Source organism: Apteryx rowi, unplaced genomic scaffold (genome assembly GCF_003343035.1).
Source record: "Apteryx rowi isolate R43461 unplaced genomic scaffold, aptRow1 scaffold_46, whole genome shotgun sequence".
NCBI classification, from domain to species: domain Eukaryota; kingdom Metazoa; phylum Chordata; class Aves; order Apterygiformes; family Apterygidae; genus Apteryx; species Apteryx rowi.
Genome location: NW_020450716.1, coordinates 3,527,536 through 3,544,318, shown reverse-complemented (window position 1 = coordinate 3,544,318; position 16,783 = coordinate 3,527,536). Strand labels below are relative to the sequence as shown.

General features: G+C 37.4%; 1 protein-coding gene across 1 annotated transcript in view; it reads right to left on the bottom strand.

Annotated features, from left to right (window-relative positions):
• GRIK1 (glutamate ionotropic receptor kainate type subunit 1) overlaps nucleotides 1-16,783 on the bottom strand; it is an 81,577-nt gene that overhangs the window by 35,969 nt on the left and 28,825 nt on the right. The window contains exon 7 of the mRNA XM_026077616.1: nucleotides 2,813-2,920. Within this exon, the coding sequence (XP_025933401.1) occupies nucleotides 2,813-2,920 (108 nt within the window). The remainder of the gene's footprint in view (nucleotides 1-2,812; nucleotides 2,921-16,783) is intronic.

The window sequence follows — 16,783 nt, the reverse complement described above, 5'->3', positions numbered from 1 at the left end:
ATTCCCTTTGTTTCCAAAAATAGATCAGGTTGGGAAACTGATCTGGAAAGTATTCACAGAACAAATTGTTGGATATTAAAATAGCCCATGCTGGGAATATAGTAAATAACCAGTGTCCTTGAATTTGTACCAGGGTGGCTGAGTTAATCGAAAGCTGTTCTGCTGACTGTTACTGACTGGATACGCTTTTAGCTGTTGGCGTGGGGAAGAGGAGAACAACCATGAAGAACATGGAATGACACAGTCACAGTGCATACAAAATACACCAGGAGACCACTCTATGCCTGAATAAAGGAATGACACTGCAGGTCAGCCTTGGTTAGGACGATGAAAAAGGTCGGAAGGGCGTTGGGAGAATGAGGCCAAGGTAGTTACATCACTATGGTGAATCCGAGGGACTTATTGCAGTTTAGTGACAAGTTTGAGAGGTATCATATGCCCTTCTCAGTATGCCTGTGTTCTGAACCAATTGTAATTTGGTTTAAATCAATTCAGCATAACTTGAAATGCCTAGAGTCAAAAGCCAGATTGGTTCAATAAAGTTATGCGTGTCAGGTAGGATGATCTATTCACCAGTAATGAGGAAAACGGAATCCTTTGTGCCTTAGCCTGATTCACTGAAGATTAAAACAAGGTTATTGAGTAAATGCTTTATAAGAAAAGGAGAACAGTTCTATAGGATGCTTTAAGCTAGTCTATTGTGTAGCATTAAAGTTGCTCTCAAAACAACACAAAAACAAAACCTTTTTAAAGTGTGTGTATGTGTGTGAAATAACAAGATCTGTGCAAAATATATAGGAAAATATAACTCTAAGTATTGTAAGAATTTTTTAACTTGTGAATAAAAAACACTCTAAAAGTGGTAAATGCAGTTGCTACCTTCCCCATACAGAAAGGAAATTGGTGTGTTATGGAAAACCGTGGATTGTATTTCCAGTGGGGATCAACACATGGAACTGTGAGAGTCTTAACTGGGTCTCAATGCCTGAGCACTGCCTACACAGTATGCATTTTGTGGGAGGGGAAAAAATGCTGCATGCTTCAAACAGTCCTCACTGCTAATGCTAATACTTATTGGAAATGGTAGAAATTTACCACTGCTGGTAAATCTTAGGTGAATCAGGAAGGTTAAGAGCTGAGAAAACATCTGCTTTTGCTACAGCCAAGAGCCTCTACTCAAAGAGGAGAAAGGCATAACTACTAAGAAATAAAATAATAATAACAAAGATTTTGGTGAAAATGCTGAATCCTGCAAGGTCTTTTAGCTATTTGGACTTACAAGTCTTAAGTAGGGATGAAATGCATTCTACCACAAAAGTTCACCCTCTCAGGTGGACTGTTGTCTCTAAACTGCAATTTGAGAACCACTATCCAAACCCAAAGGATGAGTCTGAAGACCCAACCCAAAGGTTTTTTGCATCACCTGTCTGTGTACAAACCTTCTTCCACACTTTATATAAATGATTAGAAACCTCGCCAGCAGCCTTGGTATAGAGAAAAATAAACAGAGTGCTTCATTAAAAATGAAAAGCGAACCAGTCTGGAGAGCGGTGTGGAAGCAATTATGTTTAAAGTCTCAATTAACCCATCAGCAATTATCATTCGGAGTCAAGCCAGTGCAAACACAAGGAACAAAGTTGTCTTCAGCTGACACCCGCGGGGGATGTCAAGGGTTTTCGGACGCCCACGGTTCCCACGTCCCACCTCCCCAGGTGGACAAGGTCCCGCCGTGCAAGGTGGAGAGCCCAGTGGAGGGTCTGATGGGGCTGGAGGGTGAGTGCCCGTCACCCACCTCCCATCCCCACAGTCTGCAGCATCCAGGTCTGGCTGGTGTTGTCACGTTTCCAATGACAAGGTGCTGTCACAAAGCGCGGCCAGAAGTATCTTTGGGTTTGGGGTCCCCTTGGTTATTGCTGCAAGTCAAGAAACGCTCCCTGCTTTATCCCTTGGAGCACCCAAGCCCTGCTTCTTCAAGAGCTGCGCAGTCTCTTAGAGCTCTAAAAAGGATCCCTGAAAACCAGTCAGTTCTGCATCTTCAGGATATTTTATAAATGATAAAATAAGGCAAATATGACCTTTTCGCATGGATTTTTTTTTCCTGAGACATGCTTTCCAGAATATCCTGGTGGAAAGTGAATTTTGTCTTTTGTTTGAATGCAGTGTCAGTTTCTGAAACTGTATTGTACAGAACTGTCTGTTCTCAAATGGAGATACTGCAACTAATTTAATTTAGTCTCCTATAGTTTCACCATTTCAGTGCAACTTATAATAAGCAGTTAGGGATTTGAGTGAAAAAGAACAGATCTAATATCCAAAACACTAAGAATTTTTAGCATCTCAGTTCTTTTTGAGGCTATTGCCTAAGCACCTGCTTTCCTCTATCCCTCATGTCACATCCATTAAGAGCAGTACATGTAAGATAAGTTCAGGTTTTTTATATATATATAGAAACTTACCACACTAAGTTACAGTGGCAAGAGCAGAAGATAATGCGTTTGCACTTAAAATAATTATTACTGTTCAGGTAATTATTGTCTGCCCCAAATTCCTATCCAATATCCCAAATGCAAGATATGCACTGTAAAATAATAATAAAAAAATCTTAGTAGCTCTCTTTTAACTTTAAACTAAATAATCTTGGGAATAATCTTGTTTTTTATCCCAACCACAGGAAAGTCAAGTTGAGGAGAATGGACTTTGCTACTCCACTGCCAAATTAGCTTTTTGTCATTGTTTTTCAAAAGATCTGATTTAAATAAGCATGAACTGCCTGACTGCTCACAGCAGGACAACATTCCTACAAGCTGGTTACCTTTTCTGTTCCTTCCTCCTTGAGACTAATAATATCCAAATCAAAATCCTTCCGTAAGCCATCAGTTTTGTTGAAGGTAATGCGCCCCGTTAGGCCATCCCACCGTGCCTGTGCAAACAAAAAAGCACACTTCCCTGTAATGATTAGTAGGTACTAGCTCAAAACCATACCAAATATTACACTTTAAATTAACCACAGCATTGAATTACTCTTCTTCTAAATACCTTTTAAAAAGTATGCTTCGTTACACAAATAAAAAATACCTTATTAAAGACTTTATTACATAGTTTCTCTTCAATATGTTTTATATTTTAAGGTCAGGCACAAGTTTGTGATAGTGTATATATGTTCATTTGTATGTGTGTTATACTGTATATAAACACGTATACCGAAGACAGAGAAAGACAGAATAAAATACATATTGCATGTGCCAAGAGACAGGGCAGTTTTGCCTCACATAACAATTCAGCAGTAATTTAAAGAACCAATCTATTTTGTCCAGGCTTTGGGTCTGAGGCTCAGAGTAGCACAGCCTAAATCCACCAACCTCACTGTTTTAAACTCTGGTTTTACACCAGCCTAGGACCCTTTAGGTTTTCCACAATAAAGGGGTAAAGAATGTAAGCTGGTGATGAATGGGACTTCTTCCATGAACTAAACCAGCTAACCATCCCAAACCACCAAAGCTTCCTAAAATACTTATTATGCATTTCCTAGTCTCATGTGACAGCTACTGCCTCTGTTCCTCAGGGTCCAGAAATCCAGATTTTTCCTAGAAGAGATAAATATAGGAACAGCTTTTGTCATTCTTGCTTGGTTTCTTAGATTATGGTTAAATCTCTCCCACCAGCATTGGACTACTAATATCCTTGGGCTTTGCTGCAAATCCCAGCCAAATTGTTTCACTAATCCCTCCTCAGTTTGTATCACCAGCGAAGAAAACGCAAGTGCCCGAGTAAGCAAATGGTGCGTATCGCTCCTAATAGGAGCACTGCCACTGCCTGCGCTACCAGATGTTGGGATGGCTCTAAAAAGCCAGCTTTCAGCAAAAATTCACCCAGCCACAGAGAGCTAATGAAATCATTGGAAGGTACATGCAAATCTTACATATGTGTTTGAAGTACAGCATAGGAGTTGCATAGGATCGGTTTTGGTCCAGGCAACATTTTACTGTTCTACCCTAATTAAAGGAAAATGCCTTTTCCTTGTTGTAAACATTGGCATCAGGAATAAGTTAAATTGGTGCACTTTGGACATCAGTCTGCATAGCCATGACAGTGCCCTGTGTTGTGGGATACTTCCTCGGTGTGGCAGGATCGACATCCAGGATTAACAACTTCTACAATTTAAGTTTTCTGTATCTTGCAGTCCTTCCCAGTGAGCTTGGTTTCTTTTAAAGGAGACCCATCTGTCTCTCATATAGCCCCGATCTTGTCCCCAAAGCTGAAACTTACCTATAAAGGAAAGGATTTGATGGCTTTCAAACTGCAGATGATTTTTATAATCTATTTTGGGGAACTCCCACATTTGATTAAATTCTTCAAAGGTGCAAGAAAGGCTGGCGATAAATGATGACGTAGTTTCTTCATGTGTGTCAGCTGTGTAATTTTAAAATTATATGCTTTTCTACTAGGCATTATTATTTGCTCCATTGAATTTGTTGCAGACAAGTGACTTAACGAAAGCTGCATTTAAGATCAACAGATTTACACAGTGGCATCTCGCCTTCCTGTTAAATCTAAATTCTAGCTCTGAATCTGCAGGCAGGATTTAACCTCAGATGATGGGTTGTTATCACCATGTGTCTCAGGCAGATCTGGTGTGCCTAGAATTTTGTGGAAATAAAGCAGGATTTCTAAGCATGTCTAAGTAACATAAGAACACAAAAGCGCAAATGCAACCAACTTTCTATGAGACTTTCTACCTAAATCATATAGGAACATATGAAAATCTCAGCTGTAATATAATGAAGCACTTATATTCTAGTATGCTGGTATAATTAAGAAAGCAGTAGGGGACATGTATGAATACATTTTGTTATATTATACCTCTTTTCCAGTCTGTCTTTTGATTACTCTGACATGACCCCCATGTCTTATTCATAAAGATGGAACATTTTAAAAACGTTATCTTTAGAGTTCAATTCCTCCTCAGAGGGCAATTTGCTTCTGTGAAATGCTCGCATTTATTGATTGCATATCACATGCTCAGCTTCTCTGCTAACGTGATATGATCTTGAATAAAGGAACTAACACATTAATTTTGGAAATGGTATCAGGAGTCCAAATCTCAATCCCTGTCAAAAAGATTTATATGCTGAAATGCTAGCTCACTTTTGAAAATAAGCCTTGTTGCTTCTATCCCCTATACTGAAAAAATAGAAACAATGATGTTACAAGCTGCATAACTGTATGCTTAAATTTCAAGGTATTAGAAAAATGCATATAGCCTTTGTCTAACTTACATCTCACTTTAGGCCATCAAATAATGACACAAATTTGACCTAAATTATGAACAAGCCACATGGAGCGTTTCTCAGAAGAGTTCATCTTAAATGTTGAAGATGTTCTTCAGAGCCAATTTCTGAGGTACAGGCTTCAAATAGTATTGCTATTCTGAATAAAAATAAACATTTGGTTTAAGTCCAGTGATTGTAATTTTATTTCTGACCTCAAGACACTTGTGGTGCATGTGCATAGCATGTCGAGGCAGACAGCTGACATTCCTGACCACAGATGAGAGTTTTTCTCAGAAAATAATGGCAGGAATGAGCTAAGAACTTACAGTAATATCCTAGCTTTTTTGAAACCTATGATAAGACTCCCAAGCTTTTAATATGATTTGGGTCCCAAAGCACAATTGCCACCTGCATGCAAAGAAAGTGAAATGTATCATCACTCAGAAATCATATCTGTATATAACTTCTAGATGCCTGTCAGGTAAATCAAGGGTGCGAGTGCCTGTTAGGCATCGTGTTCAGGCAAACAAAATAGGCAGCAGTTGCACAGTTCTCAAATGCAATTAACAAACAGAAATGAAGCAGAACTTCCTGAATAGTGCAAAACCACATGACTATTTAACACAGCAATGAGATTTCATGCTTTTATATGCAAGATTTATAGCAATTTAAATGTCTCTAGTGACACTCCATGTTAAATGTTACAGGATATAATAAAAGTTGAATTGGAGCCTAATCATGTAATTCATCAAAAGAAATTGCTTTTTTGCACTCTGTCCTTGCTTTGATATTAGAAGAACTTAGGGCACAATTTGAAACTCTTATGAAGTTTATGTATTTTCTATTTTGCTTGTATAATTTTGAATATAGCTTGCAGTTTAATTAAAAAATGTAACTTTCAGTAGCTTCTGTCTGTAACGTCCTTTGTTTGTCTTAGATCTCATTTATGCAAGGTTGCAGGCTGCATCTGACAACAGACCCATGACGAAACATTATTCTTTCACCAATTTGGTTTGTAGCAGTAGGACAATGCAGTGGTTAGCTGAGTTTTAAAATAAGCTGCCACAGTCTCCAATACTGTGTTTTATCAGATAATTAGTATTTTTGTTTCTAAGTGTTACATATTTGATGACTTCCCTGTGTTCATTAAACAAAAGGGGGAATTAACCAAATGTGTTGGTTTCAACTGATAGTTGAGAATTAAACCATGTAGGACCAGCAGCTATTCAGACCCTTTCTTACTAAACATTGCAAGGGCAGTAAATAGAACAGAAGACCAATAAGCCTTCAGCCATCTCTGAAGGTCGTCAGGTATGTGATAAGGCAAAAACATCCAAAGCGGCACAACTAAAACTGTGAAACTTTACATTTTTTTACTGCTTTTAAAGGTTAAGACTGTGGGTAACTTACAAATAATGCCTGAGGCTGAATATTCCAATTACATTACTGGTTTCTATACAAATGTATTGGTGGAAAATTATAACAACTGGAAAATGAAGCTGATTCAACTTCTAAGAGCAAACACACCAGACCACATCATTACTATCTATTCCCTTGATGGTCATATAGTCTTTATATCAATTTCCACTTCATCATCTTGAATCAATTACTATATAAGCCTCAATTTAAGCCAAAGTCAATTAACAGCTTAATTACAGGATCAATGATTTCAGCTGCAATCAAACTTGCCAAGGTAATGCAATAGGTAAATTTGATATATTCTTATCTCCAACAAACCCCATTTTTATTTTCAGATTTGTATGAGCAAGATATAGCTAGATCAAGAAATCATAATGCATAGCATATATAATGCATTGGTTGAATAAATATTCAGCTTTATGATATATATCCTCAATGGTATATACCACTGCCAATTTTGTGTATAGTGTATTGCACACAAAAATATCAACCTTTCTCAGACAAATAGCTTGCTTTTTATTGTTTATTTTTTTTCTTACTCAATATAAGTTTATCCAAATATATTAGTTAGCTGTTACTACACAGTTTGCTTACTATGCTGTATAGTAAATATATAGTATGGTATGTATAATATATTTTCTCTCATATAGTACATTGTCTCTTTCTCTGAGTCTAGTATTACAGACACTGAATACTTGTGTTTCAGATTACAGAACTTAAATTTTTCAAGGTCCTGTTTGAAGTGTTCTAATGACATGGTAATCTAAATATGTGAAGGCATACTTTTATTTTAACTTTTTAAACTATTACGTTTAATAATGTTTTTCATAATGGCTAGACACTTCTGCTCCTCTATTAATATTCCATTTATTCCAATAACCTGTGCCATAAACAGTTCTTCTGAAATTGTTCTTTGGGCTTCCATATGTAATTAATCAAGCAATCTCATTTTGGAGTTTCAAGCTCAAGTCTTAACCCTGAACTAATCCCACTGTTCAAAAAATAAGGTCCCACATTTCAAAGATATGTCCAGAGATGATGTTAGAGAAAAGCATCTGAAACATGCATATGCACTCTCCAAATTCAATAAAACCGTAACTATATCACTTATTAAATATGTGTGCATAATACATCTACTTCGAAATGTGTAAGGACAAATTATTACAACTATTTACGCATTTTAAAAGTACATAGGAAAAAGAAGGATTTGATAAAACTTCTGAGTGAAAAGCCAGGTAGAAAAGCTGTTTTAGCACAGTATTATTGCAGAACATGAATTGTTCTAGCATTCAGTTCCAAAGAAACTGTACAATATCAGGTTCAAACTCGACTCTGTGCAAAATGTTCTGACATCTGAAGTGTGAGTTATTGTATAATACTGAGGTATAGTAAACAGATGATAAACAACATCTTATGTGAAGACTATTTTTGGTTATAAGTGCAATGCTAAATGATAGTATTCTTCATTCAAAAGCCTTGCAGATCCATCTAGGTACATGAAAAGACTACTGTAATTGACTTGAGAAATTCATGCAATAGACAATGGGCCTTATTTATTTTAAACAGCCTCTGTATTTTGCAAAATTGATTTTTTTTATCTTTCTCTCTTGCTTTTTTTTTTTTTCCCTCCCTCTCTTGTGGGTTATGTGCAACTTGCATTTTAAAACCTTATCCTAAACGCATGCAACCAGTAGAGGTTTTTTCTATAGGTTTTATGGGGACTTAGAACAGAAATTGGCTAGTACAGCTTTTCAGTATTGGAGAAATACATTCAGAACTAGACTGAATTCTTGTAAAAGATGTGGATATCATCCCGTCTACTCAGTTTTGTCAATGGGATTATCTTAGCCTTTGTTAGGTTGCTTTCCCAAGCATCTTAAAGGTAACCTACAAAGGCAAGTAATTGGACTACAAAATTTTTTGCTTTTTTGACGATGAAAGGCCAAGAATATTTGTGTTTTGCAGTCTTGGTGTTATTGTCTGCATATTTATTCTTAGAAATTACTGTGCAAAACTGAACATCAGTTATTGATTTCATGTACGTTTCTAGTTAACCTCAATTGTGAAGTAAAAGGTACTAACTTAAACTACCATGAGGTCATTGTTTCTCTTCCGTTTCATACGATTAATAAAATAATAAAAGCTATTGGCAATCATCTGCCCTGGAATTCAGGAAATATAGTTATATTCAACTCACCAAATTATGTTGGCTTGTTTATTGTGGCACAGTGGCAGGGACAAACTAGCATCTTAGACTTTTTGGATCCGTGCAGCCTCCAGAATGAATGCATTAAGTGTTTGGACTGAAATTAGGAAGTCCATTTTGCTTCTGTGCTGGTCTACCAAAAAGAACAGCTTGAAAGCACATTGGTCTTGTCTTGAAGACTGACTTTACATTATAATTTCCTTCAACCACATTTTACCCTAGATAAACATTAGCAGCCTAAAGCGATTGAGAGCGATGTCACCTCTGCAAGTCCTGGAGCATCTCCAGGCCATTCCAGGTACAGAATTCATCATCTTTTAAAGAATGGTGGCAGATGAGTACCTTTGGGGATCCCAAATGGCACATGAAGTGTATGGGAATGACAGCAGTGTTCTTCAGGGCCCCGTGCGGGCAGTGTGCCAGCCTGCCAGGACTTAAGTTAGGCATGCTGTCAGTCACTGCTGCCTAGATAGAGTCAAATAATGTTCTCCCGCAATCATTGTATCATTTTCCTTATCTTTTTTTCTTTTCCTTCCCATCCCTTCCTCAAGTTCATCAAGGAGAATCAACTCACTGACAGAATGTGAGGAAATTTATTCCTGATTCATGCTATTTAATCAGCATTACCTGTTTATAAAGAAAGAAAGCAAACATTTACTTTAGTTTTGAACTGATAATCCAAAATGTCCGATGAGAGCTATGGTGCTAACTACCATACAAATGCAGAGCTGGACAATGATCTCTTCTCCATTGGGTCCTAGACTTATTAACAGAGCACAGTTCTGAAGGTTACAGAATTATTGACAATGACTAATACACATATACAGAGGACCTCCATTGTGTTGCTTGATGGCAGGTGACAAGAGTGAGCTCTTTTTCTCATGTTTTTCTCATGCTTGCCCAGTCTAAATTTTTTCCTTCTCAACTATAAACTCAGTTATCTGACAGATCTGTAAAATGTAGGCATACCTGCTGTACCCACATCCCCACTTCTCTACAACAAAATCTTCCAACACAGTAGGTAAACAATACCACAATAAACTAACCAAAATACTAATGTCCAAGGAAAGGTATCCTTTAATTTTCATTTGGTTTTCTTTCTTTTAGAAAAGAAAATTCCTGCTTTATCAGAATTGCTGTTGCTTCTAGTTACAGTGGAAATCATAATAAATGTGGCTTGAGCCACACATCAACTTATCAACTTTTATAATTAATTCTCTTATTAAAAGGGATTCTCAGGGATTAAGGAGTATAGTGAGTTAGTGCATGACTTTTCCATTATCCTGGTTCAAATCCAAAATAACAGATGTAATCAAATGAATTTCAGCATCCATCAGTACTGGGTTTTATCCACCCCACCAAAAATCATGACACTTCATAGTCCCTTTGCTTGGAAGAGGTCCAGGACTGCTGCAGTCCAGGCATGATACTAAACAGTACTGAAATGGAAAAGAGGAGGTATGGGTGAGACTTGTTCCTAGGTATTGGTTTAGGCAGCTGTTGTAAGACTGAGCACACACCCCTGTTTTGAAACGAGTGAGAGAAATGGTGTGTAAACAGGGAAGGGGAATTTCTTAGGAAAGTCACAGGCCGTTCTTTGAACTGCTCAGGAGTGCTCATTTCCAGAGCAGTGGTTGGGCTTAATGATGTTCAGGGTAGTAATGAAAGGCTTTTAGTGTGACAAATCTGACAAATGATCCCTAACTACTTGAGGATGACTGTTTACGTGGATTCATTTCAAAGCACATGTTTGAAATGCCTTTGAAGAGATTTTCCTTGAAAACTTGCTCCTCATTCTTTGTTTCAATACCAGAGATGAGAGAGTGAGTGTGAAGAAGCAGAAGGAAAGGTTAACCTTGCCAGCTATTCCTCCTGGTAAGAGCAGTGGGTGTGTTACCACACACAAATCTGACTATCACTGAAGTGGCTAGGTGGAATTACTGTTGATTGGGAACCAGGAAAACATAACTATATGCTGTTGTGTATGGAGCAATATTGGGATCCCATTGTAATAGATACACTGCAAGCATAGATGGTATTGCACACAAATCCTGTTTCACACAGCTACCTGCCTAAATACACTGACTAGGCAAAAGTTGTCAATCATCTTTTACAGACTGAAATCATGGCATTTCCAGATATCCGATTTCATCAGCAATATTAGGCCCTGCCACATGTTTTGGAGTGACCTGGTAGCTACAAGTTCAGTTAGGGAACAGCTTGACCATGTCAGTGTGATGAAAGTATCTACAAAGCAATGGCCGGTTTTGCCCTCTCAGGTAACCTAGGCAAAGTCTTTGGAATTGGTCTGAAGTGATTTGCTCATGGTTACACAAAGTCCATGACAGAGCCAAGAACCAAACCTAGAACCTCGGTGTTCCCATTCAGCATCTTGAGCAAGAAATATCCTCCCTGACTGAGCTATTGTCCTTTTACAATAACATTGACTTAGTGAACAACAGGGATGACAAGGAGCCTATGGGGGCTTTATGTGGTGCAAAGCATTGTGTGATTTCCACCTGAGATAATGGGACCAAAATGCTGGCAAATCTGTGAATGAGTGAGTTAGGGGGCTGAGTGACTGAGGAATAGACTGTTTCCGTGACAGCACACTGCTCCAAAATTTAAATGATCTGCATTTAATAGTTAGCTTGTAAGGTCTTTGGAATAAGAACTGCACACAGTGAATGCCTCAATTGGTGTTCGCACTAGGGCTCCTGGGAGCTTTTCCAATGCAAATAAAGAATCATACATCCAGTTTAGGCCATGCAGTAATACTTAATCATTTACTCCACCCTGACATTTCTATTTATCCCTTTCAGTATGCCGGGAGATACACAATATGCCCTAAAAAATTGTTCTTGTGTAGCAAATATCAAAATATTCTGCATATATACAGATAAAAACAGTTTATAGTAATGTGTGCTCACTTTTTTATAAATCTACTTTCTAGGTAATACTTGAGAAAGTAAAGATTAAATGCAAGAGAGTATAAATAATCTTTTTGTTAGATTCATTGTTTTGATTTTTAGGTATTTCAGTATCAAAACTTTACAGATAATTCTTATTAGTTCAATACATACTTATTGTTACTGTGCAAGTTATAGAACCATTATTTTACAATTTCATTGTGCATAGATCAGTGCATAAATTTTAAATTAAGTGATTTTTCTATGCCAATATTTGATTTCAGAATATGAATCTCTGTTAGCATTAAGATTGGCCATATATTATCTTCATGGAAAGCTGACCTTTATTTTCTAATAAATCATCATGGGATGCAAGTCTAGCAGTTATTTCATTTGCTTTTTTAATTAACAGTTTCCAGCACAAAGCAACAGACAGTAGTAGGTTTATGTCAGAAATGTATCCGTTACTTTATGGGCGGGAAGTAAGTTTTTAAAAAGTAAAATAAGATAAATGTTCATTTTAATGATAGTGGATTAAATCCTAATATCAAACTATCTGGTAAGACAAGTCCTACCAAAATAAATAACTGCTTGTCTTTGAATTAACTAAATTTTGCAGCATCACAGCCCAGAAAATAATTGCAGTCAGTATCTATACAGATGCTATACATCAGCTCAACACTGAAATGCAATGACAAAGATGCAGCATAACAGATGCTATTTTGTTTTGGAGATGAAATATGGTCACCCTTCCCCAGTCATCTGTACACAGATTTTTGGGTAGCAGAAAGATCCAGTGACTGGTCTGATCCATAAAGACCTTTACTCAGATGACAGGGGACATGGTCAGTTCTTGGGTCTTCTGACATCCAGTCTTGTATTCTTTATTTCTTCTTTTGTCCTACTCTGTATATTTCAGGGCCCATAAAATTTTTCAACATGTTGTTTTTTGGTGGTAACACAGGGTTGTGCAAACAAAAGAAATATTCTGTTCTCTTACAAAATGTTTTGTGCTCCTTTGCTACGCAGTTTGGAGATATGTACTGCCAATTTTAATGGAAAAACTTGAGTAATATCAGCCCAAAGGATTGCTTTCTCTTCTGTCTTTTTAAGCTTATTTTAAATTCATGCTGTTATGTAATGAAAAACTTTCAGTTCCTTCTTCCAATGACATTCTATGTTTGCTTTAGATTTAGTTAGTGATCATGAAGAATCTCCTGAAAATTACATCTTGTAATATGATATCATTTAATCGATTTCTAGCATTCTTGCCCTTCTCTCAACAGGTTAGTCAGTTCATCAGACTTGGGAAAATCAATCCAGAAGTGGCCGTGTCATCTTCAGTTCACCAAGTCTGGCTTCTACTCCCTGCACACCAGCTTTCAAGGAGATCCGGCAATCCCGAGGATGCTTTCTTCCTCCTCCAGTACCAACAGAAAAACAAACTGACTATATCTCACCTGCGTTGGTGGATAAGAATGAGAGCAGGATTTTTTTCTCCCCATGATGCACAGTTGTCATCCCTCTAAACTGATGGGTAAACATCAAACAGTTCAAAGATTTGAAGCAGATAAACTTTCAAACATTCATGTGTTGAAAAAACCCAATATCCCAGAGTTGCAAGACAGCATTAAAATGTGAGAAAACAGGCTTACTACTACTTTCTTATTGTGGACCAACCAGGTCTAGAACAAATATGTATATAACAGATATCTCAAGACAGAAGTTTCTAAACTGTTTGTAAAATCTCAGCTCAGATATGCAGCTGGTTTTGGAGGCAAGCAGGGGCTAACAAGTGACTAACTCAGAAAAACATGTCCTGATAACTTACACGCTTGTGACACAAGTCAGCCCAGCTCTTAAGCCCATGGACAGGTTTCACTCCACAGAGCAAGGCTATCATTTGCTTAAATTTCTTGGATTTGGTAGAAAGGATTCCAGGGGTGATAATCTTCCACATATGATGTAAGGGTTTTTTTTCTTTTGTAAAGAAGAAACAGGAAATAAATATGTTTATAACCAATATAACCAGAATATGGAGCACCATGCTGTAAACTGTCATCTTGGTTTCAAAAAGCAGGCCATATAACAACTTAAGATGATGGAGTGCCTTGTTGCAAAATTTCAGTTCTTGATGCTGAGTCAGTGGCTGCCCTCTTGTAATGGGAAGGACTAGATACATTACTATTATTTATTACTTGTACTGTTGAAGCAGAGTCCCATCCACAGACCAAAATCACACAAAGCCAGATGCTTTACAAACTGTAGGATATGTCCAGCATCTCCAGTAGTCTTTCTTTATACAAATAACCTGAAGTAATTAATTAGCTCTTTTCAGGTCTTTGAAAAATGAAAATTGTGTAATAATTTAAGCAGGCTTCTTCAGGGACTTCTTTGTTGCAGGCTAGACTCATTCTATGAGACACCCCATTTATTATTTTCACTAACTACAATCAGCTAGGAAAGGGTTGAAAAAACTCTTTAATTCTAAGGGAAGAGATTGTTGAGCTTGAAGGCATTTGAGCTAGATTGGCTTTCCACGGGAAGACAGGGACATCTTCTCCTGGAAGAAATACAGATAGGTTGAGCCAAAGGCTTCAAAGATACAGTGTCATGGTGGTCCCTGTATGATGAAATCTACCCTTTTTGTTGCTTTCTATGGTCATTAGTCTACATGAAGAAATGATTCAGAACAGGAGGATTCCCAAGGTCATTAATTTTTTTTTTTTTTTTTTTTTTTTTTTTTAATAATACAGTACCACCAAAGGAAGCCTGGTTTCAATTACTTGATGAAGAATCTAGATGTATTGCTCTCATGCACAGGTCTCTGCTGGCTAGATGTGCTTGAAATGTATCTTGTCATAGCACAATATAAACTGAAATTTAAATGTAAATGCTTCAAATTTCTTTGAATCCTTGTACATATTTATGAGTTTCTGATTCTGACTGAGACTTTAATAAAGTCACTCCAAAAACTGTGCCTCTCTATCTTCTGAAATACTTTTCTGTAGAGTCATTTTTTTAATTGTTACTGGATTTTGAATGAGGGAAGCTGACAATGTTTTAGATGATAAATGAATAATGGGGAAATCATTATTTTGGGCTTTTCTCATGGTTTAAAGGGGACGTGATGAAGGAATCTGTTCAATTGTAAACACCTGTTTCATGTTTATTCACATTTTACTGTTAGAAAGAGTGGAATCATGCTTTTTCTCTTTATTGCCTTTCTGAAGAAATAGAATGACCTCCTCTTTCTTTCAGGGCATGAGTAAGATGTACTCCCTGCGAACTCTTCCAAAAGGGCTAAAAGATTAAAATATCATTTAGATATCAATGACATTAGGTCACTGAGAGAGACAAGCTTCTGACAAGGATTTACTTTTCATTAGAAAGATCTCCATGAACTATTGTAGAAGAGTCTTGATCCCAAACCGTGTGTTTTATGTAATATCCCGCTTTGTGGGAACTAGCCGATGACCTCTCTGACCTCAGAACAGTCCGCAGGGCTGGGGGAGCTTCAGTCAGGCTCACTTTTCCCTGCAATTTTCAGGATTGTTTCTGTCATCAGTATTAGCTCATGAGCTCTTTAGAGCATAGAAGATTACTCTTTTTTGTTGTTGTAATTGATTATTATTGTAGCCTCAGACACTTCTACTAAAGCTTTTCTCTGTCAGTACTGCCAATAGCCCTTTAAGTCCTGGTCATGAAGAAAACTGGGCAGTGGACCTGGTACCACCATTACCTGGTATATGTGCCTGAAGTCTTAAGGCCCATGGAGGAGAATTCTCACATTAAACTAGCCATCTTTTACATTTATATACTCTGAAAACCCAGAAACTGAGTCTGACAGGCATGCATTCAGACCAATATAAACCAAAGGTGATAATTTGCCCTCAGATATCCACTTGCCCGTTACTTTCAGGAAGAAGCTAATTCATGTGTACCTGAGGACCAGATATGGCCTGAACCTTGACTTCCCTAAAGGACATTGACAGGCTGGAAAAAATTAATTTGCCATCTGCTGAGTGAAGAGAAAAACAGTGTACCAGCTGCTATACCAGTCAAAGGATTTCCACCTTATCCTCTGCTCATGTCCAGGAGAGTTCTGAGGTCCTGTCTGTTACCATCAGGAGTGTAGCCTTTTATATTATGTGCTCACAAAGCAAATTAGATGACACAAGTTTTTATTGCCACTAAAATAAAAAGCAAAGAAAAATGAGGAGCCGCTGAAGTACCTGCTAAGCTCTACCACCTGCAGTGCTCATTGCATGCAACCTCTTTGTCTGAACATTGCTGATTCAGATTACAGTACAGAATGCTTGTCTTCAGACCAGCCTATAAAATGGCTTCACAGATTGCCAGTACCATATGACCAAACAGTAAAATTAAATTGCAATTTTGTGGGCCCAAACTATCACCCTGCCTGCTTGACTTTTTTTTTTTCTTCCTCTCTGTCTATTCACTTGATTCCTAATTTATACAATTCATCCATCCTCGTTGAGCCAAGCAGCTTCTAACATGAATTAGGGAGGTCCAACTGTATTTGCTATTTAATTTCCAGTACCTGTTATAGCCTTCCTGGGAACTGTAATACTGTCTTATTAAAGCTTATCATGTAATTTTAATAATCATCTTTTTTGGCTAGCACAGGAACAAGAAGATAAGACTCTTGGAGTGTTTAAATCAGTGTTTTACTGACCRTGAAAGACATTATCTGTGAAACAATCAGTAATTAGCTCACATATCTCATTCCATGCAAGAGAACCCAGCTGTACATGATAAACGTGAACTGTATAACTGTTTAACATTAAGCTTTGAATTGGATCTGCTGAGACACATCTAGTGCTTTTGGTCAAAGATTTCTTCTGGCTTAGGATTCAGGACCTTTATACTACACACTCAACATCACCCAACATAGGTAGTACACCACTGTAGAATTATGCAAGTGTGTTTACCAAACACAAAGTCATTTGCTAATT